The 24,176-nt window shown below is 46.3% G+C and overlaps 1 protein-coding gene across 1 annotated transcript; it reads right to left on the reverse strand.

Moving 5' to 3' along the window:
* Positions 1-341: 341 nt before the first annotated feature.
* IMMT (inner membrane mitochondrial protein) lies at positions 342-23,441 on the reverse strand. Its single transcript, XM_066548759.1, has 15 exons — positions 23,332-23,441; positions 17,789-17,865; positions 17,188-17,377; positions 15,590-15,710; positions 13,320-13,400; positions 12,186-12,287; positions 11,555-11,691; positions 9,918-10,021; positions 7,879-8,014; positions 6,734-6,863; positions 4,990-5,004; positions 3,773-3,996; positions 2,529-2,660; positions 2,017-2,146; positions 342-1,298 (listed from the first exon to the last, which is right to left on the reverse strand). The coding sequence occupies exons 1-15, from the start codon at positions 23,374-23,376 to the stop codon at positions 691-693; spliced, it is 2,232 nt and encodes a 743-aa protein (XP_066404856.1). The 5' UTR covers positions 23,377-23,441; the 3' UTR covers positions 342-690.
* Between the last annotated feature and the right edge of the window lie 735 nt (positions 23,442-24,176).

Here is a 24,176-nt window from a genome sequence, read left to right on the forward strand (position 1 = left end):
CTTGAGCAAAAACTGGTTGAACCAAAGTTTACCTTTCTGGTAGAAATACCTTGTGTTCTAGAACTACAGCAGAGCAAGAAGCTCTGACAAGAAACCTACCAGGGCAGAAATCCAGGACAGGATCTGCTCTTACACCAGTTTTGTACATATCCTGTAGTTAAACATGGGTTCATTTTTTTTTAATGCTGTACAAATTAATAAATCACATTAGTGAATTCTTGCTTTCTTGCTCCTTGAAAGAAGTAAATTCGAGTTTTAACTCTTCAGGTCATGGAGAAAGACTGAGCTTTGTACTGCCTAGATGCAGCTGATGTTTAAACAGGAGACTTAAACAGCAGGAGCAAGTGGTTGAAGTCTTGTTTTATTCAGCTGACAAAGTGGCAAATGATTAATGGCAGGTTACAAACATTATTTTGGTTCGATCACAAACCCACTTGGTAAGATGGGGAAACATTAATTCTTACACAAATTGTAGGGAAGCTTCCTGAAGTTGGTTGTCATGACAACTCAAAACCAACAAAAATACAACAGATGGTGAAATTAAATACAGTGCAAGGAAACAAGACGGTACCCGTGCTTTGATTTACTGCTTCCAGCCCCTGCCAACAGCTCTGTTTGAACCCTCAGGAGATCATGGGATTTCTCTCTGGCCCAGAACAGCTGAACTCTCTCCAAAGCTCCAATCCTAGCTCACTGCACTTGAGTTGTTCCCAACCCCACAGCACTGGCGTACGCTGTCAAGATATCCACGATCTGTTTGGTTTCCAGGGTCATCCGCGCTTCCGTGAGCCAGTCGTGCGCCACCCTCCTGGACTCCCCTCGTAACTGGTTGACAAATTTGGCCGCCAGCTCCAGATCTCCATGCTCGATGCAGTAGGAGGCGTAAGACAGTAACTTAAACGTGTCGAGGTCGTCGGGGCTGAGCTCGGCCGGTGGCTTCAGCTGCTGAGGGTGGAACACCAGCAGCGACTGCAGGTAGGACAGGAAGTACTGGTACAGGCTGTTCCTGGTCTCGTCGATCATGGCCACTCGCTTTGCCAGTTTTTGGACAGTGTGGAAGCGCGCCCTGAGGGCCTCCTCGCTGTACACGCCCCGCGTCAGGGACTCCTGCGGCAGAGCTGCTGTTAAGGCTTCCGTGAAGGCGTTGTCAGCACAGCTGGCCTTGATGGCCTTCACCGCGCTGCCCAGGGGCTCCGTGGGACTGTCCCCCGTGCCTGACCTCATGCAGTATTTGAGCGCTTCCACTGAGAGCCACAGCTGATGCGCCTTCCTGGCCTCCTCCTCTGCTACTGCGTGACCTGCAAGGGAACCCGAGAAGGGGCTCTGAGGTGGGCACGTGTGGCTTTGAGAACAAGCAGCAAGAGCCATCCCTCTCCAGCCTCTGCTTTCCAAAGCAGCCACCCCCCCCTCAGCACATGCTCTAAAGCAAGTCTGTCCTGTGATGGTGTTCGCAGGGGTCTTAGGATGAGGGAAGAGATGAGGATCTGACTTCATGTTTCAGAAGGCTTAATTTATTATTTTATATTATATATTATATTAAAACTAAATATATATATATTTTTATATTACACTAAAAGAATAGAAGAAAGGATTTCATCAGAGTAGAAAAGGAATGATAACAAAGGCTTGTGACTGACTGAGACAGTCCAGACAGCTGGGCTGTGATTGGCCATTAATTAGAAACAACCACATGAGACCAATCACAGATGCACCTGTTGCATTCCACAGCAGCAGACAATCATTGTTTACATTTTGCTCCTGAGGCCTCTCAGCTTCTCAGGAGAAAAAATCCTAAGGAAAGGATTTTTCATAAAACGTGTCTGTGACACTGTCCCACAGCTTAGAGCCAGAACAAGGCAACTTTTGAAAGAACCACCTTGGACTTTGCTCATCTGGGATTTGCTGGGTGCTCAGCAGTGTGAGCTACATGCCTAAGCCTGGGTTTAGATGCCCAAGTTTGGGCAAGGGGCATTTGGGGAACACAGGCCTTTAAAGAAAGAGGAATTCAGTGCTCACTCTCAACTGCTTGCTCAATTCCCTTCAGCCTGGCATAGGCAGTGTTTATATCCAAGGTGAAGTTGTCAAGTTGTTCCTGAGTAAGGCGTCTGAACTGCATCTCCTGTTCACTGAGCTTCTCCGATAGGTTCTGAAAGTGCAATACAAGTAACAGAAACAGCAGGTTAATAATATTTACCTTATTTTAAAGACATTTCTATAAATCTGTTGTCCTTGTTAGGGCCAATGCATACAGTAAATACAGTATACCGGTAAGAAACCTTATTGGGGTGAATTTAACAGTTACTGCAATTGTGTCAAAAATTTATCACCTACAGCAAAAGCTTTTCAGACAAATCTGAATAAAACCTACACACTGAGTCACTCTGTATCACCTCAAGGTAAGCTTGCTTCCCTCCCCAGCTCCCATTTCCATCCCCTGGAACATGTTTCAGGACTTCTGTCATATGAAACCTGTGCTTTGCAAGGGTTTAAATATCTTTTTAATTCCCCTGGGGACTCCTCTCCCTTACCTGCTCAAATTCCACCTTTAGATCCTGCTCCTGGATCTTCAGGACGTCTCTGAGGTGGTCGGTGTGGGCAGCAGCCTGGCGCCGGAGCTGGGTCCGCATTTCGCTCTCCATCACCTCCCGCACCTCCTCCACCTGCACACACACACACACACGAGGGTGCAGTGCAGCACCAGTGCTCAGCTGCCTGTCACACACTGCCACAGCATCACAGCAGTGACTACTGAGGGTACATGCCAGAGCAGTGGCACTGACAGAGCCTCTCTTTCAGCTTAAAGACCTGCTGAGGTCCAGTCTGACAGCTGAGCTTTTTCCTAGGGATGTTAAGGAATTGATTTGTGGTTCACCATGTCAGTAACTGCTGGTTACTCAGTAGGGACTTAGTGCAGCTACCCAAGTAATATATAAGAAATACAGTAACATGTCAAATCAAACACTCAAACACTTTTGGAGCTGGTTTATAAACAAGCTTCCAAACCAAAGAGACTTTACCTTTTCCCTGTGTAGTCCTATAATGGCCACACAAGGTCAGATCAAACACTGAAATTCTCAGTGAGGGTGTTGAGGCACTGGCAGAGACTGCCCAGAGAAGCTGTGGCTGCCCCAACCCCTTCCAAGATCATGTTCAATAGGGCTTCGAGCAGCCTGGTCTAGTGGAATCTGTCTCTGCCCATGGCAGGAGGTTGGAACAAGGTGATCTTGAAAATCCCTTCTAACCCAAATCATTCTAGGATTTCTTTTGACCCAGTAATCCTATCTCCAACAGGAGCCAAGTAACTTCACAAAGTCATTCCCTGTCTCATTTCACCATTCTAACTTTGCAGCATTTTCCTTGCTCAACATCTCTTGACAGAACAGAGGACACAGTCTCAAGCTACATCAGGGAAGGTATAGGTTGGATATTAGGAAGAAATTTCTCACCAAAAGAATAATAAAGTACTGGAATTCTCTTCCCAGGGAGGTGGTAGAATCACCATCTCTGGATGTGTTTAAAAAAGACTGGACATGGCACTTGGTGCTATAGTCTGGTTGAGGTGCGAGGGCATGGGTTGGACTCGATGCATCGATGATCTTAGAGTCTCTTCCAAGCTCATTATTCTGTGACTCCTTTTCATGTTTAGCTTGGGAGTCACCCATGTGAAGTCTCCCACTACCCAGAACATCCCAGCTGTCCCTCTGGCCTTTTCCATTAACTCTCTACCTTCTTTTTGACCCAAAGGTTTAACCAGGTGCTTTAGCCACTTTACCTTCCTCTCCTGTTCTAATTCAATCTCATTTTTGTGACGCTCCAGCGCTTTGGCCACGGCTGCCTCGAACGCTTTTTTATCTTCAAGTTTCTGTTTCTCCAGGGCGGCCTCGATGTGCTGCTGCTCGCGCACGCGCTGCTCGGCCAGCTCGCGGTTCAGCTGGTCGATGCGCCGGTGGGCGTGCGCGATCAGCGAGTTCAGGTCGTCGGTGGACAGCTGCCCAGCTGAAGGGAACACAGGCCATGAGGGAGGGCAGGGGAACACAGGGAAACTGCTGCAGGGCCCCCCTGCCTCCCACTCGAGTGCTCTGTGGCTCCATATTGACCAATGTGAGCTTGTGCTAGGGAAGGTCCCTGAGCACTTCAAGCCCTTGACCTGTGCTAATGCCCACCCGAGACCACTTTCTGAACTGTATTTTCATTCCAGGAGAGAAATTATCTTGGTTTCTTCCAAATTATTCCCAGCTGTAATTTACACTTCCATATCCATGTCACACTCAGAGACTGTCAACAGCTCTGTCATTTCTTGGTTTTTACACCACCACATATGTTCCCCTCTGCCAGCACACAGAGCAGCAGGGAATGTCACTGGGAGGGACAGACAGAATTACATTTTCTCTTCACCAGTCCTCCAGATGAACTGCTCCTAATCAGATTCCTTACCCCAGGTTTGGCTACTCAGAGGGCAGCACAATTCACAACCACATTGTACCTGGAACAGGAGGACCCAAGTATCCCTGCAGCATTTGGTGACCTGAGAAAGGCTTTATAAAATGCTGCAGCTCATTTTGCACTGGCTGCCAGCTAAATCATCTGTATGGAAAGCTGGGACTACTTGGGAAAGCATTCCTGCAGGGTCTAAAGCAAGCAAGATTGCCCAGTCCTTCAGTCACTTTGCTGTTGAGCGCTGGCCAAAGGACTGGCACAGCAGGACTTGGAGCAGTGGTGCTCACTGTCCAGCAGGAAAGCTGACCAGCAGCACCAAGCTCAGCTGTTGAGTGTAACAGGGTTACAAAAAGATCCCTTTGTGGTTTAAGCCAAGAGTGCAACATGACTGGAAAGGGTCCCAAGGCATACCTCAGCCTGAAATTTTCAAGGAATGCCACCTTTCACCCTTTGTTGATAACTGCCTGTAACTTAAAGCCATGCCCCACACAAACATAAAAAGGACAAAGAGATGTAACTTTCAAGGGACAAGAACAAGTGATAGTAACTCACCTAAGTCAGTTATCTCTGCAACAGAAAGAAGTTGGAAAAGTTAGTGCACATTCACTACAGCAAGGCAGTCATGCAAAAGTAAAATAGAAAACTAAGAGCTTATCTACAGTGACTCAAACATGAGACCAAGTCCTTAGGAATTCAGGAAGAATAGTATGTGGAGCATAAAAGTCTCTGTGTAACAGGCAAGATGTAGCCCAAGACACCCCAACCACTAAAACCACCCTTGGAAACCCACAGATGGACACTTGAGTTCAGCCAAAGCAAGGAACAGAAGTTTGAAGTAGGAAAGCGCAACAGGACACTGGAAATTTCAGCCTGACGTTTCTAGGGTCTTACAAACAGAAGGAGTTGGTCAGGAAACAAAATCCCCAGTGGCAGTGAGAGTCAAGGACCCAACAAGTCTGTCCCATTCAGCAAGTCACACCAGTAAGAAATGGGGCACATGGAAGCCACCAGGAGCTTCCCTTTCCTCCTACAGAAGGGCAGTGATCACAAAACCCAAGATTTTGTCCTGTGCAAGGAAAGGCAGCTCTCCATCCCCAGGGAGCCTAAGTAAGTTGGGGTTTTTTTTTCAGAACTAGTAACACTCCAAAAGCAAACTCCACAAACAATTTGTTAATTTCAAATATTTTCCCCACATATACTGGGTGTGAGGTTGGCTGTTTTTTAAATGAAAACTGACCATTCCAAAGGTCTGGTGTATCCATTTAGCCAGGAAAATTATTTTGTGAACTAAGGTCCACATTCCTAAAGCATAAAGTAGCCTTAAGAAAATCTGTTGTAATTCTGCACTGTATACTTCAAGAAAAATATTAAGGCAATACTGACACCATTTTTTTCATAAGACAGTTACTACTTCTATAAAAAAATCTGTAACTTGGAAATAAAGCCTTAACAGCTGCCTCTGAACACATCAGCTAGAAAAGTCTGAGATCACTTAGCACACTTATGTTAAACCCTGACTGGAAATATCTGTCAATCTGGGGTTTTTGGGGAATTAATTTCTTTGAACTACCCCAGACAGTAATTGTTCCATGGACATACCACATGAGGGCTCTTGCAGGAGCTCACCCACAGTAATGGTGAACACACACAATCCACCTCCTGCAACTCTGCTTGTCTTTAAAATGAAAGCAGCTAAGGTAGGAGCACCTGTGGCAAGGAGTGTGCAGGGAGCACTACTGGGGGGGAGCTGACTGTTCACTGCTTTTGTGCAGCACTGGCTGTTGCTACAGGTGTGTTACTGTGTCAGCTCAGAAATAAAATGTACTGGGGCAGGCAGGGTATAAACAATGAAACCTCTCCCTTTCAGTGATGATGTAGAAAAATTCAGGAAGTTCTTTATCACCCTGTAACAGCAGTGTTCTATAATATCTCTAAAGACAAAGTTAACCAAGTACATGATTACTGATTAATACTGAAATTTGATTTGAAATCTCAAATGATCTGACTCCCTTCCTGAAATACCAGGGAGGGGAGAGATGTTCCTACAACCAATATGACATTTATCACACAAGAGCAACTTTCTGTTTTCTGATCTTTCCCATACAGCACAGATAGGACTGATTCTCTTCATAACACCTGTTTTAGATTATTTAATTGAGTTGTGAAATCATTTTCACTTCAGACCAACCAAATACTGTGAAAATTTGAGAACTGGGATGGTGGACATTGAGTGGCCATGCACAACAAACCACAGTGCAACAAGCACAAGGTGACCCCTCTCCAATGCCAGACTTACTCATCCCCTTCCAGCCAGGCTTCACGTCAGGGGTGATGCTGTCCAGCTCCTTCTGGAACTCCTCTCTGGCTTTGACCACCAGCTCATGGTACTGAGCCACAATCTTGGCCTCAGACTGTGCTGCCTGAACCTGGAACAAACAGGGGTGAGATTCATTTGTTTTTCAAGGCAAGAATTGAAATTGAAGGCACATTTCATTTAAAGCCAAGCCCTGGGATACTGGCACTTATCAACTCCCAGCCCAAACAAGGCAAACTCACCTGGGAGAGCACAAAAACCCATCCTATGATATTAAACCTCTCTTACACAATAATTATTTGCTGGAAGTTTAACTAATCCATTTTGCCTCACATGCCCAGTGTAACTACACAGCCAGTCTGTAGCCTGGGCAGGACTAAGAGTATCTTAAATTCAGTTTATATCTTAAACATCTCCAGCTCCTCTTCTCTGCTCACAGCCATCATACAGGCCTAGTAAGCCATGCCTGTGATTGCTGCCATCCTCAGTGAGTTCTGATGTTCCCACTATCAGGCCATATTCACCTCAAACACACCTGATGAATTACCAGCTGTCCTGCAAAGGGAGATAAACTTCACCTTTACATTTCTTTCCCAATCTTCTGTGCAAAGTGATTTACCACCAAGTCATCAGCACACACACTGAACTCCTCCCTAACCCTGTGGTAAATTCCCTTGGAATCAAGTGAAGAATTACAAGTTGTCAACAGAAAGGACTGGGGGGACCATCAAGCCACCTGGAGGCTCTTTCAAGACAGAGTTCAAGTTCTCATGAAGATCTTGCCATGTCTGATTACTGGCAGTATAAGCAGCTCAAAGCCTGAGTATAGCTACAAGAGGATGGATTAATAGTTCACAATGCACTGGAATGGTCACAGCACTGAGCCTGTCTGAGCTCAAAAAGTGTTTGGACAACACTCTCAGGAACAGGATGGGATTCTTGGGGTGTCCTGTGCAGGACCAGGAGTTGGACTCAATGATCCTGGTGTGTCCCTTCCAACTCAGCATATTCTGTGATTCTATGAAATATCTCACCCCCTGCAGAGGATTTGGGAATGGGAGGTCTGCACAAGCTGCCAAGGAGTCCCCACTCTAGAGGCAATTATAAACAGTCTGAGGAAGCTTTACCTTTTTCACCACATTGTCCAAGTCCACAATCATATGATGGAGATTTTCTTCTGCAGCAACAATGTGAGGTTTGGCTCCTGCCAGCTGAGACTTCTTGGCCTTCTCGATGACACACTTTGTCTTCTCTAACTCCTCTCTGAAAAGAGAAACAGCTGCTGAGTGTAACACAGACAGGGCTTATCACCCAAAGAAAATTTACTTTATGTTGTTGGTATTTACAGGAACAACTACTGGGTAACTCTACTGGTGCTTCCTATCTACCAACTCTAAGATGCTTTAACTAAGGATTACTTTTTTCCCACAGCCTGAAACCTAAAGATGTCAGTGTAGCTATTCCATGTACAATGAGCATTATTTATACTGCAATTAGTATTCAGGATTTAGCTGGAGGGAAGATGGAAGTTCAGTGAAAGGAGTTAGAATTAGTAAAACTAGAATTAGAGATTAAAATTAGGTTAGAATTATACAGCAGACATTTCCAGCACGTAACAGTAGCAAGGAAACATTTTTAACATAGATGGCTTACGCTTGCAGAAGTGTTTTGGACATGGTGACTGGTGGAGATTAATGAGGATGGGAGAGAATTTATAGGGCTCTGTAAAGATAGATTATGGGGTTTTGTAATTAGGAAAGAAATGCTTTCCTCTAGCACAATTGGAAATCAAGGAAAAAGTGAAAAAATGTTCCTTTTCCAAATCCATTCAAACCAATGGAGGTTTCCAATGACCTCATTAGAATAAGGAACAAGCTTTAAAATAAGTAAATTAAGAAAATAAATAAAAGCAAAGATATCCAGTAGAGCAATAGAGAATGAAAGCTGCTGCATGTGGGGTTTGCATTAGCTTTGTTTTAACAATGAAACCTCAATTACACCTCCCACTAATTTCAGTCAGCCCAGCAACATCAGAGATAAGGGAAGTTTATAATGCGATAGCAACCATGCAGCTTCAAGGATGATGTTACCCTCTCAGCCTCAGAAACATCAAAGGGTTTCCAAATTTATTTCTAACCTCACTACAAGGGCATCTTGGAGATATTGTTTGTCATTTTATTTCTGCTCCTTCAGTGCCCACAGACCACACTCAGGGCACATGAACACAGGTCATACAGACCCCAGGGTATGAGCAGTGCTGCCATTCAGAATTCAAGTTTTTCTTAGGCTTGTGCTCAGTAAAAATCAAATTGCTTAAAAGCAATTCTGTAGACACAGGGAACTGCCAAAGGATGCTGCAAGGTTTAAATTTTTCACTACAACTAAAAGAAGCTGGTGATGTTGCTGACTCAGTACAGAGTGCAGTCATGGAGTCATCCTCAAACAGTTTGGGTTGGAGGGAACTTTAGAGATCATCTCGTCCCACCCCCTGCCATGGACAGGGACACCCTCCACTAGAACAGGTCACTCAGAGCCCCATCCAACCTGGCCTGGAACACCTCCAGGGGTGGGGCAGCCACAGCTTCTCTGAGCAAACTGTGCCAGGGCCTCACCACCCTCACAATTAAGAATTTCTTCCTAATATCCAATCTAAATCTGCCCTCTGTCAGCTGAAGCATCCCCCCTTGTTCTGCCTTTGTAAAAAGTCCCTCCCCAGCTATCTTGTATCCCCTTTAGGTGCTGGGGTGCTTGAAGGTCTCTCCAGAGCCTTCTCTTCTCCAGACTGAAGAAGAGATTTACAATACATTTATTATTAACAAAATTATTCAACAATAATACTAAAAAGACTGTGGATTTTTTTTCATCTTACTTGAACTTACCAGCACTCTGTTAGTATTAAGGAGATAAATCAGTTCTTACAAAGAACAGGACTGTTTCAGACTCTCTGCTACAGGGAGGACTTTGTGCACAGGCACCCAAGGTTTGCACATGTCAAATTAAAATGCTCATGGCTAATGTGTATTAAACCACCTTTTGATTTGCCATAAACAGATCATTCAATATGAACACAGGTGACTCCATTCTTTCTAGAAACACATCTGGTGTTTGCCAGCCCTCACATGAGCAATGGAACTTTTTACTCCAAGGCTTAAATCCAGCAACTCACTTGGCTTTCAGGAGGGCATCAGCAGCTTCATCCACGGCTCTCCTGCGGTCCTTGAGCGCCTCCTCCAGCGTGCGCCACTGCGAGGATTTCTTCTCCCCGGCATCCTGGGGAGCACACACTCCTCATTAGGGTCACTGCAACCACTGAACAAGGGGTACCCCCAGTGGGAGCCTTCCCCCAGCATCCTGGGGAGCACAGACTCCTCCTCAGGGTCACTGCAATCACTGAACAAGGGGTACCCCCAGTTGGAGCCTTCCCCCAGCATCCTGGGGAGCACACACTCCACATTAGGGTCACTGCAATCACTGAACAAGGGGTACCCCCAGTTGGAGCCTTCCCCCAGCATCCTGGGGAGCACACACTCCTCATTAGGGTCACTGCAATCACTGAACAAGGGGTACTCCCAGTGGGAACCTTCCCCCAGCATCCTGGGGAGCACAGACTCCACATTAGGGTCACTGCAATCACTGAACAAGGGGTACCCCCAGTTGGAGCCTTCCCCCAGCATCCTGGGGAGCACACACTCCTCATTAGGGTCACTGCAATCACTGAACAAGGGGTACTCCCAGTGGGAACCTTCCCCCAGCATCCTGGGGAGCACAGACTCCACATTAGGGTCACTGCAACCACTGAACAAGGGGTACCCCCAGTTGGAGCCTTCCCTCAGAATCCTGGGGAGCACACACTCCTCATTAGGGTCACTGCAATCCCTGAACAAGGGTTACACACTGTGGAAGCCTGGTCACTGAACATCTCCCTCAATCTGAGCACCATTCTTGTGTTTTTCAGCAGCACAGCTGGAAGCTTTACAAGTGATTTTTCCCTTCCAACATTTTGGTTTGGTTTTGTTCTAATTCCTAATGGGTTTTCTTCCTGAGCCACAGAGCTTTATTCACCCAGAAGAGCTTACATGAGAATCACTGTATGGTGCACAAACTATAGTGGGGAAATCTCCACATGCATTACAGTACTGTAATACTTTAAAATTGCTTTTAAACTTAATACTTAGAGTACCATAATACTTTAAAGTTGATTTTAAATTAAGCTTAGTTATTAAGCTTAAAAGCAATCTCTTAAGGCAGTTATTTTACTAACTACTAGATTAAGTCTTGAGTGCTTGGTTGGTTGCCCATGTCTCTGCTAATTGATTAACAACTAAATTTTATCTCTGCTCCAGAACTCAATGGGCAGTGGCAGACCCACACAAACTCTGGCACGAGCACACCACAAATGTTATCACTTGTACATCCCCTTCCTATTTCCTGACAAGAAACAAACAAAATCCAGAAGAGGATGCTGGCAAAGGGAAAAAGTTCAGTGGAATTATTGGGATGGACAGCATGATCTTAAGTTGAGAATTAAAATAAAATTAATTAAAATACAGTATGAAAACTATTAATGCCTTAACTTGAATTTTCTTCCTGCAAAAAGAAAATAGAGGAGTTGGAAAAAAAAAAACAAACAACAAAATTCAAATTCAAAACCACTGTATTATTTGACTATACCACCTTTCACAAATGGAAAGGTGAGTTAAAACTGTGATAAAGGCATTGCAAGAACAGATTCTAAGTTTAATTCAGATTGAAGTTTTGCTGAACACAATGAAAAAAAAAATTGCCCCCACTTGTCCAATTTACCTCAGAATCATCCATGGCATCCTTCAGTATTTGGGAATGGGCATTCACTGCTTGCACAGCTGACTCCTGAGCAGTGATAGCCTGAAGGGTTACACGAGCAGTTGTGTTTAGGGCTCCTTCTAGAGTTGCTGCAAGGGCTGGAAAAAAAAGTTAAGTCAATTAAACAATAAAGAAAAGAACTTTATAATTAGTAAAATAACATGTTACAGCCTCTAAGTCTCTTAAATTATCTTCTATGATGTAAAAGGGCTGGGCAGTTTGGGAATTAAACAGCAGCCTACAGAAGATCACCAAAATGCTCTCCTCATTTGGAGCAAGGTACTGAGGAGAGCAAAACACCACCAATTGGAAACCTCTCTCATGGGACTGCAGGGCAGTGCAGTATATCCCATGTTCACTTCTAATAATTCTGGAAACAAATATTCATATCTTCATTGAACCCTGAAGTCTATTCCAACCTCAATTTTTCCATAATTTTTCAATTCTCAGTTATTTATGAGTGGGTGGAAGAAGCTTCACCACCACTCCCACATCCAAGAGGTGTGTAAGGAGCTTAGGACTATAAAGCCAGTGCAATTCCACAGTTCTGTCCCATGTAACACACACAGAAACAGTGACAGTGTGGACTCACCTGATACCTTCTCTTGCTCCTCTTTGTCTTGCTGGGCAAGCCGGGCTGCAACTTCTTCTGGTGGCCGTTCTTTTACAGCATGGGAAGCTTCCTGTTGTTTTCCTATTCAGAAGTAAAAAAAAAGAGTCAAACTGCTTAAGTGGAGAGTCCAAATTAGTGTACAGAGGTTACTTGTAGGGAAGTAACTTTATCAAAACTGATTTTTGTAGTTGGTATCACTTTGTAGATCTGACTTCTGCTCAAAACCATGCTGGAACTACCTGAAGGATTATATCCATATATACTACAAAGGCCAGTCTCATAACTTAAAGACAAGAGCATGGACACCTCACATGCCTTTGGAGATTTTCCACTGTCTAGTTGCAAAATTACACAAGACTCAGAAGTCAAAGGCAAAGCAAGAAGTGAGAAACACTTACAGAACCAAGGTTAAATTTCAAGTGAATCTCCCTTTTTGCTTTTTCTCAGTTCTCCTCTGGCATGCTTGCAGAGCCCAACAAAGGATGAGTGAGAAGGCTATGGTGGATCACAATTATACTCCTTGCCTACAACCACTTAAAATGCCTTTAAGAGTGAGAATTGACCTAACAAGATCAACAGCAAGTTGCATCTGAACTGAGGAGACAGCCCAGAGCTCTCAGCCTTAAGCTGCAACAAAACCCATCAGGTCACCTCTGAATAATGCTGATGTTACTCTGCAGCAGGTACTTAATCCTGGCATGCTTTCTATGAAATGTTCCTAACTAAAAGAATTAATATAATCTAATCTCATCATCTCAAGGCTGGTGTCTCTTGTGGAGTTTAACAATAAACACAGTTTTCTCACGTGTCCCTGGGCAGAGATGCCCTACTGAACAGCAATCACAAAGCCACCAAGAGCAGAGGCAAACTGCAATGTGCAGGTTCAGTTCTGCACAAAGGCAGGCTCTGCTCTCGTGCTCACACCTACACCTGTCCCAGTCATCTGCAGCTCTCACTGTGCCCAAATTCTATTAACAGATGATGGAAGTTCTCTACACAAGGCACAGAAACTCACACCTTTCAACAATGACAAATACCAACACAGAAGCAAGACTGCATGCACATGAAGCTAGAGGATTTGGGTTTTCACTGTATTCACAAGGTTTTTGTCACCTTCTTCAGTCTGTATCTCCGGAGCTGGCACCGACACGGCTACCCCTGTTGCAGAGATGATCTGTGCTGCAGCCTTGCCTGCTGTTAAACACAGTTGCAGAACACACCAGTTAGTACAGCTGGGGAGATGGGCTCCATCTCCCACAGAACCATGGCCAGAGCATCTTCAGCCAGGGCCTGCTGAGCTGGTGAGGAGGGGTTAAACCAAAGCTGCTGGGAAAGGGGGCCCAGAAAAGGGAAGTTCACTTCATGGAGACATGGTGGGATGGCAACTGTGAGTGGAAGGTTGGAATGGAAGGATGAAGGCTCTTTAGGAAGGCCTGGCAGGGGAGACAAGGAGTGCAATCACCCTCTTTGTCAATGAAAACTGGAGTGCATGGAGCTCTGCCTGGGAATGGATGAGGAGCCAACCAATAATTTAGGGGTCAGGATTAGAGGGAGGGCAGGGATAGGCGACATTACATTGGGGGTCTGCTACCTAGGCTGCCTGAGCAGCATGACAGAGTAGAGAGACCCTCCAGTGAGGAAGCAGCATTGCTAAATAAGGAAAGAGTAAGTGACATCATCTCCCTGGATTTCAGAAATTTGAAGTGGCATTTGCCACTGTCTTGCATGACATCCTTATCTCTAAACTGGAGAGACATGGATCTGATGGATGAACCACTCTGTAGATAAGGCACTGGCTGGACTGCATGGTTATACTCAGGAGTTGTGGTCAGTGGCCCAATGTCCAGTGGACAGCAGTGAGAAGTGTGTTCCTCAAGGTCACTGCTGGGACCAGGACCGTTAACCTCTTTGTTAGTGACCTGGGCAGTGGGACTGAAGCACCCTCTGCCAGGCTTGCTGATGACATCCAGCTGAGCTGTGCAGTCACACATTGGAGGGAAGGGATGTTCACCCACAGGGACCTGGACAGGCTCCAGAGGTGGGACTGTGTGAGCCTCATGAAGCTCAACAAGACCAAGTGCAGCATCTTGCACTTGGGTTGGGGCAAGTCCAAGCACAAACATAGGCTGGGGGGAGAATGGATCAAGAACAGCCCAGGAGAAGGATTTGAGGTGCTGGTGGATGAGGGGCTTAACATGATCTTGTCAGGTGCACAGGCAGTCCTGAAACCACCTGTCCTGGCTGGATCCCCAGCAGTGTGGGCAGCAGGTCAAGGGAGCAGATTCTGCCCCTCTGCTCTGCTCTGGTGAGGCCCCACCTGCAGTGCTGCATCCACCTCTGGGCCCCCCACACAAGGAGGACATGGAGCTGTTGGAGCAAGTCCAGAGGGGGGCCACAAAGATGCTCAGAGGGCTGGAGCCCCTCTGCTATGGCTGGGACAGCTGGGTGTGTTCAGCATGGAGAAGGCTCCAGGGACACCTTCAATTACCTTCCAGCTCCTACATGAGAGCTGGACATGGTCTTCTACAAGGGCATGGAGTGACAGGACAAGGGGGAAGGGCTTCACATTGACAGAGGGCAGGGTTAGATTAGATATTAGGAAGAAATTCTTTATTGTGAGGGTGGTGAGGCACTGGACCAAGCTGCCCAGAGAAGCTGTGGCTGCCCCATATCCCTGGAAGTGCTCATGGCCAGGCTGGATGGACTTTTGGGTCTAGTGGAAAGTGTGCTTGCCCTTGGCAGGGGGTTGAAATTAGATGTTTTTTAAGCTCTCTTCCAAACCATTCCAAGCTAAGTGCTATAATATAATAACAGGGCTATAAGACTTAATTTTCCTCTGTAGAAAAATATTAATTGGATATGGATGTTATTATTTCCAGAAGAAGATGATTTCCTGGATAAACAGCAACAAGATATTAGTTACACATACACAGAGCCATTAGAGATAAACATAACAAGACATCACAAGTGCTCCTCTCTAAACAAGCTCCATTTGATCTGGCTTTACAATAGCCCAGTAATTATCCAAAATTAAGTATCTTGTGCTTGCAAGAGCCTCAGAGTCCAGCACCCAAAGTTCTCTTCCTGCTGAGTCTCACATCTAAACTATGAAGGTTACTAATTCTTTATCTCAGATTCCAAATATCCTCTAAATTAAATACATTTCTTAAAAAAAATAGGGAAAAAAAAACTAAAGCCACTTTATGCAAATGTTATGACTTGGAAAGCAAAAAAAATTAATTCTAAGAAATTCCTATATTTTCCTTCAACCATTCAAAGGACAATTTTAATCTACTCTACCATATATGATACAGGAGATCATAAGGTCATTTGCTGCTTTGTACATCATTAGCTTCTTTGTACATGACACTCTATAAATTTACCTCCTTTTTCCTCTGTAGGAGCAGCACCTTCTGGTTTGCTTATCTGAGATTTGGGAGCAGGCTGTTTAGACTCCTTCATTACTTCTGCTACAGATGAGATCTTCAGTGGACCTTGCTGTATCTTGAAAATTCAGAAATAAGAAATATCATCAGTTTTTCAAACAGCTTGGATTTCACCAATTCCAGTATAATGGAAAAAAACTTTCCCATATCCAGGTGTCTGTACCATAAATCTGAGCTTCCAAGTGCAATTTAAAACAGCCATCTAATGCCCTGACTTGATTTTTAATTCATTAGAGAATTAAATTCATTAGAGAATTTTTATGATTTTCTCCTCTTCAAAAATGCAGGTAGAATTGTGGCAGTTTGCACTATAAACAAATATTTATTAAATTATGCATAAAAAGAGAATTAAATTCATTAGAGAATTTTTATGATTTTCTCCTCTTCAAAAATGCAGGTAGAATTGTGGCAGTTTGCACTATAAACAAATATTTATTAAATTATGCATAAAAAACAGTTTCATGCCCCAAATATTCCAAGCACTTCTGAGTGTGCTGAATGCAGAAACCCTAAGTTTGGCTCCACTGATTTCCTTTTGAAAGGCTTTGGATGCTGGTGGTTGGGGCACACAAACACTCAAACACAGAGTATTGTGACATTTTATGATATTAATCCCTTAATATCCATTGTGGAAAGCCACAAGGCAAAAATAAAACCATCTGAGTTAGAGCCATGACTGGAGAGTTGATAACTCTGCTGACCAATCTGGTTTGCAAATTCCCTGGGAGGCACCAAGAGCTTGGATGATCACACAAACTATAGCTAAAACAAGAAGAGAGAAAATTTTGTTAAATAATATTCCCCTACTCATTAAGAACAGCTTTCTTAAAATTCAATTCAAAATATTTTGAGTTTCCTGAAGGCCAAATGGCTTCTGAAAGCTCAAAAAAGCCATGGCCAGAGCAGATTTTCAGTATTCTTGATTACTGGGAAGTGTTTCCTTTCACATGGAGGAGCAGAGAAACTTCCAGGTTTCAATTTCCAGAGTTGTGCCAAAGGCAGCATCAGATTTTCCTTTCTCCAAGGTAGTGCCACTAAGATTTCGAAGCATGATGCTTATGCCTGGCTCTGTACCATTCAAATCTTTACTTATTCAAGAATGTTCTCAGTTTTCTTTAAACTAACTTCATTTAGAGTAAGTTTTGTAATTCTGCTACACCACTAACTACACTAAGCCTCTAGTAAACAGTTAAATTCCAGCCTGTCACCTGCCTCTCTCTCTCCCCATTCTATTTCTGAGTATAAGCAGAGCAGCTATTCAGTTGGGATTCTACAAGATTATTTTACTGCAAATAAAAACAAGTTTTACAGCCCACACACCACAATCATGAGATGGCAATGGGAAATGTACAAGCATCACTTTTGCAGCACCAAGTAAGAACTTGGTGGACTTCATGAATTTAAGGAATCATAATTCTTAAACTTTTTAAATTCTTAGCACAAAGCAAAATTAATCAGAATTTGAAACCTAAGTGCAGACACTCTCTTCACAAACCAGAGGAGTGGATGTGTGGGGGTGGATGGGAGACACTTACTGGTTTCCTTGGCACTGGTGTGCTGGAAGGTGCAGGCCCAAGTGCCATCTCAAAGAGCTTGTCAGAGTAGGGAATGGTCTTCTCCACACTCTCCCTGAACTGTCTGTCATAGCTGGCATACAGGACAGTTCCACCTATCCCTCCACCCACAAACAGCAGACCTGCACCAATGACTTTGCCCACGGAAACACTGAGGAGGAGAGAAGAGTGAAAGGGACGTAAATTACATAAATAAATAAATAAATAAATAAATAAATAAATAGATAAAATGGCAAACATCAAACACTTTATGAGTTTTCAGCTTACAGCTGGGGACCACCACTCTGCTCTAGAACCTGCGCTAAATCACCTTCAGCCTGGTACAACACTGCTTAGTGACTAACCCAAAGTAAGATGCCAGCCCATAACTTCCATGATAAATACTGATCATCTTCATTTTCTTCATCTAAATCTGAGGGAACCAAACAAGGAACACGCCCCATGAGAACAGGATTTACTCCACACAGAAATCCCACTGCCAGGAGTCTGCTCTCCTGTGAAAGCAAGGAGCAGCCCCCCAGGTGAATGCAGAACCAGTCCCACCCCCAGAGCAGTTACGTACCCGGAGTCCCCGGAGTGGGTGGCATATCCACGGTGCGGCCGCGATGGACGGAGCGAGGCTCTCACACAGCAACTGTTCTGTGGGGAGGAGGCAGGGTCAGCAGGGACACAGGGACATCTCCCTCTGACAGCAGCACTGGGCAGGGTCAGCAGGGACACAGGGACATCTCCCTCTGACAGCGGCACTGGGCAGGGTCAGCAGGGACACAGGGACACATCTCCCTCTGACAGCAGCACTGGCAGGGTCAGCAGGGACACAGGGACACATCTCCCTCTGACAGCAGCACTGGGCTCTGGCAGGGTCAGCAGGGACACAGGGACACATCTCCCTCTGACAGCAGCACTGGCAGGGTCAGCAGGGACACAGGGACACATCTCCCTCTGACAGCAGCACTGGCAGGGTCAGCAGGGACACAGGGACACATCTCCCTCTGACAGCAGCACTGGGCTCTGGCAGGGTCAGCAGGGACACAGGGACACATCTCCCTCTGACAGCAGCACTGGCAGGGTCAGCAGGGACACAGGGACACATCTCCCTCTGACAGCAGCACTGGCAGGGTCAGCAGGGACACAGGGACATCTCTCTCTGACAGCAGCACTGGGCTCTGGCAGGGTAAGGGTCAGCAGGGACACAGGGACATCTCCCTCTGACAGAGGCACTGGGCAGGGTCAGCAGGGACACAGGGACATCTCCCTCTGACAGCAGCACTGGCAGGGTCAGCAGGGACACAGGGACATCTCCCTCTGACAGCAGCACTGGGCTCATGGCTCCATTGCCACAGCCTCAGTGCCTCTGTAGGACAGCTGTGACCAGCACTACAACGTTGGACTCTTTCCTGGGAACACATGTGCAGCTTCCAGGTTCAGGGCTTTTTAAGAAGTCATGAAATTCTTTGAAAAATGAATTGAAAATTTGAAAAATGAGAAGGAATAAACCCCAACCCCAGCTTCTTTCTGCATTTATTTTGCTGATTTATGTGCTGGGCAGTACAACGGGGTTAGTTTCAGATGCATTTCAATGTCACATACTAGAATGGCTCAGTGTGAGTGGGGCAGAACACAACAACAGCTGTTGAAATGCTTAAAACTACTTTTAATTCTTAACATATGCAAGCATTTCTCCTTAAACTTCCAAACTACTTTTAATTCTTAAGATATACAAGCAATTCTCCTTAAGCTTCCAAACCAAGACCACTCCTTTAAAAGAATTACTAACATGTACACTTTTCAGACAGAAAACAGATTATAATATAAATTAAATTAGTATATGAAGAGTGATATTTTATTATATTCTACTTAACAAGATCCACATTACCAAGATTTTTATCTTCTCTGAAGGACTGGTTAAGCTACTCTAAGCCTACAGAAGAAAACATATTGTTGGCCTCAGAGGTTCTTTCCCCACATGGGAATTACTAACAGGGAAATACAGGACTCATGAGAAATCAAAGTACAAGGCACAAAAAGAACTTTTCCCACAGTTGAGATGTTTTGCCCAACAGGGAATTTTTTCTTTAAAAAAGAAAAACTGGGAGATGCTTCACTACAACATAACCCCAAAAGACAAGTTTCTCTATTTCTTTTGCACATGGCAATAACATGCACAACTCTTGTGGTTTAGGTCCTATCCCTGTCCAACAGCACAGACAGGAAAAGGCAGGAACACTGCATTCTTATTCTTTCCACAAAGGCAGCCAAAACATTTTTAGTTAGCAGCAGGAGCACATGTTCAGCAAGAGGAAGCCTGCTCCTCTTAGCCCAGAGACCTCCAGGAGCCCTCCCTGTGGGTGGTTTTCTGGATTGGGATGGATAGAAAGGGCAACAAAATAATAAATATATTCTGTAACATTTTTCATTTTCTGACTTGACTGCTCCAGGAGCACTTCCTGAGGCTTCACTGCTCCTTTCAAGGGGAATTTCACTAATAAAAGCCTCACAAATCATTTTGTTACCAACTTCTGAACCCACCTACCACAAATCATTTTGTTAACTTCTGAACGTGCTCCTGACTCTCAGCATGTCCCTGTTACACCATGAAGCACAGGAGGAGCAAATAATCCAGCATTATGCATACAGCTCAATCCAATAAAATGAGAAGGGAAAAAACCACTGATTTTCTATTCATCAATTCAGACTGAATTTCCAGTCCCTTCCAACACTTTGGGACTGTGCTATTTTGCCTGGTGCTCCCCTGGAAATGAGCCATCACTTCTGAGCTCCTGGCCAGGCTTTCTGGAGATGATCCCACCCTGCACCACTGTCACTCCCACATCCTTGCTCGGGCTGTCCCTGCCCTCTGGGCCAGCTCAGCCCTGTCCCTGCTGGCTAAAACCCCTGCTCACAGCTGCTGATGGCAAACACTGGACCCATCTGGCTCCACACCTTCAGCAAACATCAGTTCCTGCCCTCAGGATCAGGCTGTGCTCAGGGAGAACCAAGGCAGAGGAGAACACCTGCTTCTCTTAACTCAGCTTTATACACCAGGAGGGGTTTTTTGGAGGCATTATTGATTTTAGTCCAGATGATCTTCTGAGATCTCTTCCATGATTAACTGCTCTAGAATTAGCCAAATCCTAATTTCTATTTATTTTTCATGCAGATGAGAGGAACCAAAACACATCTCTGGCACTGGGACTCTCACACATGTAGCAATGGGAGCAGTAATTAAACCCAAAACAAGCCCTCACCAACTCCATCTTTCAAGTCACTGCAACAAATTTCCACAGCCGGCCAGTGGAACAGCAAATGAAAATCTGTAAGTACCCAAGTTTTGTGAACAGAAGCCAAATTTTTCCTCTCACACATCCAGATACACTAATACCTCAAAAAATCACTGATTTTTTTAAAAATCAATTTTTAAATTGTTCTTTTTTGGCCACCATAATAATATTACTTGTATTTGCTGTACCACCATAATACAGAAATTAGCAGGTCATTTCTAATCTCCCCTTTGCAAAATTTCCAAGACTTTGTAAATTTTCAGGCCCCTGTCATTTATTTGTAATAATGCCTCAAAGAATTTTGGAGAAATTCATCACATGTGCTTTGCTGTGCCCTTCAAAAGGCAGAAATAAATGTCCTTCTGTCCTGCAGAAGACAGAAAATTCTTTGGAAGAGGCAGCATGGACACAGCAAGGATGCCCATAGCAAGGGCACTGCAGGGCAGCTGCTTCTATTTCTTCCTCCTCCAGCAACTCTACATAATTTTTGTTCAACTCAACTTTTTAAATACTTATTATTTTGCATTCATTACCTACTATTTAATCACCACAAGAATCATTTAGCAGGGCACATCACACCTTCACTCTGGTTAGTATTATGAGCCCCAGTGATTTAGGGACATTTAAGGATATCCAAGTGAGCTCGCTCTGGCACAGTGCTCAGAGCAGCATGGTAGAACATCATTAAACAAATTAAATCTGCCCTGCAGGTTTATACTTTATGCATAATTTCAAATAACCATGGCCAGGACACACCATCCTCTGCTCATTCAGCTCCAGTTCACCCTCTCTTAGGGACCAGGCTCAAGTATCCTGATCCAGAATTTCTGTAACGTAGGATTTGTGCACTTCAACAGAAAGAGCAAACCAGAAACTTGAGAGATGTTTTTCTTCATTAAGACAGAGATCAGGTACAACAAGGACATCTCACCACAGAACTCTGACTTCCCATCATTCAAGATTTCTACCAAATATCACACACTTTTACTAAAAGCCCTGTTCATTTCACAGAAAACTTCAAAAAAACTTCAATTAAGAGAAAAGTCTCTCTGCAGCACTGCACATGTAGCAGAAAACATTTCTGAGTGTTGAAGATCCCCTCCTCTCAAAGCCACTTCAATTGTTACAAGTTTAATGATGCTCCACACACAGAGCTCATGGTAGGAAAGAATGAATAAAGAGCTCACAGAAAGAATGAAAGTAGGAAAAAATGAATAACAGGAAAGAGGGAAGGAAAGAATGAATAAAGTTTTCCCAGTCTCTACCACCAACTCTCTGTTACAGATAACAAACCTCAGAGAGTGCTGTGGAATCTCTGTGTTTGCACAGTTCTTAGGGATAAATTCTGCCCTGCGAGGGTGGTGTGATGATTGCCCTGAGAAACTGTGGATGCCCTATCCCTGAAGTGTCCATGTCCAGGCTGGACAGGGCTTGGAGCAGCCTGGGATAGTGGAACGTGTCCCTGCCCAGGGCAGGGGGTTTGGAATGAGAAACCACTCTGTGACTCTTTCACCAAATATTTATAGCCTGATGACCAGCTTCCAGCTGCAAAGCACCACCCTGGCTCTTCTGGAGCTGTACACTCATTCCAGACACATTCTGTTAAAGCCAAGCACATGCAAATAGCCTCGAGTGATAAATATCTGCCAAAGCCTGGTTTCTGTCTTCTCAACTTCCAGATGAAACTTTCCACAGCCAGGCAAACCCAGAGCCCTTTTTCAGTGGCCATCAGGTGACCAAAGGACTCTCCAGCCATGTAGAGCAGCAGAGCACTGCAGCTGCTGCAGTGGGAAAGGCTGGAGCTTTACAGGGAAGAACCTACAGCTTCTCTTTTGGTAAATCGTGTGAACAGAGGGTAATGAACACCGGGTGGAAAACAGGATATAAAAGTGATCTAATCAGGTTATTTTTTATCAGGCAGCTGAAATACAATGTGGGGCCTTGGTAAAAGAGTCAGCCTCACCTATAAATCCCTGTGGCTTCCTAAAGTTGGCCTACTGCTTTACAAAGGCTCCAGAGCACATCACCATGCTTATCTCCGCTGATAAGGAGAGGCAAAGATCCAGAACACACAGCACGAGTCCCACGGGCACTTCTGCCCTCGGCACCGCGAGTTGTGTCCCACCGTGCGGACAGAAGGATCCCTCACACACGAGCGCTGCCATCACTCGTGTCCCCACGCTGCACAGCGGGGCGGGTCGGTCCCAGTCCTGCGGGAGCCGGCCCCGTCGGGTCCGTGAGGGGCTGCGCGGGCGGGAGGCCGCGCCGGGGAAGGCAAGGTCACGTCCTTCCCGACGGGGAGCGCGCCTGCCGCCCATCCACGCGCCATCCGCGCGGGGCCGCCGGGCTGTGCGTGTCCCCACAGAGCCCCCGCCGGGCCCCGGGCCACGCCCGCGGCTCCCGGCTCTGTCCCGGGCTGTGGGCTGGCAGCAGCGGAGCGGAGCTGCGGGCCCAGCGCGGCCATGGCGGCCGACACTACAGCCCCCAGCAAGCAACGCAGCTCCCCGCCACCCATTAAGGACTAATAATCCCAGCGTGCTTTGCGGTGGTGCTTCATTCCGTCCCGCGCTGTGCTGCCGCGATGCACGCTGGGACTGGTAGTACACCCCGCCGACCAGCGCCCGCCCCCAGCCTCCGTTGGCGGCCGCAGCCGCCCGTCAAAGGCTGCGCAGCCAATCAGGGCCCGCGCGTGCGGAGTCATTCAGCGCGCGCCGAGCCGCGGTCACAGGGATTCCTCCCTCCCCGCAGGCCTGGCCCGGCCGCACCAGTCGCAGGGCTGGTCACAGTGGGGGTGGGTCGCGGGGCTCCCCCGGGGAACGCTCACCTGCTTGGCTGCGGCGAGCCCCGCTCGGCGGCACGCCCGCAGCATGGCTCGGAGCGGCGGCCGGCGCGGCCCGCGGGAAGGCGCCTTGCGCGGGTCCTGCCGGCGCCGCCTCCGTCCCCCCTTCAGCGAGCAATGCGCCTGCGCGGGCGCTCCCGCCCCGCCAGGGGGCGGCCGCGCGTGACGGGTCTCGCGTGGCCAATGGGAGGGCGGGCACGGGCCGCGCGACGCCGGCGGGGCGGGGTGGTGCCCGCGCGCGGGGGCGCGTGCGCCGAGCAGGGGTCGCGAACTCCCGGGACCGTCCGGGCGCGGGCGGGACAGAGTAAAATAAAATAAAAATCGCAGAATGGGTCAGGTCGGATGGGATCGCAGTTGGTCGCCTGGTCGAATCTCCCTGCTTAAGCAGAGCGATCCCAGAGCACGCGGCACAGGATTGCAACCAGACAGCTCTGGGGTGTCTCCAGTGAGGGACACTCCGCCCCCGCTGTGGGCAATATGCCCCAGTGCTCGGTCACGGCACTGTGGGGAAGTTCTTCCGCACGTTCAGGTGCCGCTCCTGGGCATCAGCTTCTGCCTCTTCCCTCATACCCCATTGCCCGGCACCACCGAGCACAGCCTGTCCCTGCTCCGGGCACTGACAGTGTACAAATAAATTCGGACACTGACGGACATGGATGAGGTCTCCTCTCAGGTCTCTTCCCAAGGCTGAGCAGCCCCGTCTCAGCCTTTCTTAGAGTCCCCCAGTCTGAGTGTAACACAGCACATTTTATAGCATTTATCAACAATTTACAGCTGTAACCTTTCACAGCTCGCTCATAAACCTTCTCACGCTCAGAGCACTCAAGAGC

Source organism: Molothrus aeneus, chromosome 4 (assembly GCF_037042795.1).
Source record: "Molothrus aeneus isolate 106 chromosome 4, BPBGC_Maene_1.0, whole genome shotgun sequence".
Taxonomy (NCBI): Eukaryota; Metazoa; Chordata; class Aves; order Passeriformes; family Icteridae; genus Molothrus; species Molothrus aeneus.

What these genes read in the sequence shown, in the direction of transcription:
- IMMT (XM_066548759.1), bottom strand. Translation starts at nt 23,376, where the DNA reads ATGCTGCGGGCGTGCCGCCGAGCGGGGCTCGCCGCAGCCAAGCAG. An exon ending in CACCAGTGCCAAGGAAACCA is followed by an intron (nt 15,711 to 17,187) that starts GTAAGTGTCTCC and finishes TGAATTTTCAAG; the next exon opens with ATACAGCAAGGTCCACTGAA. An exon ending in GGAGATACAGACTGAAGAAG is followed by an intron (nt 12,288 to 13,319) that starts GTGACAAAAACC and finishes ACTTCTGAATAG; the next exon opens with GAAAACAACAGGAAGCTTCC.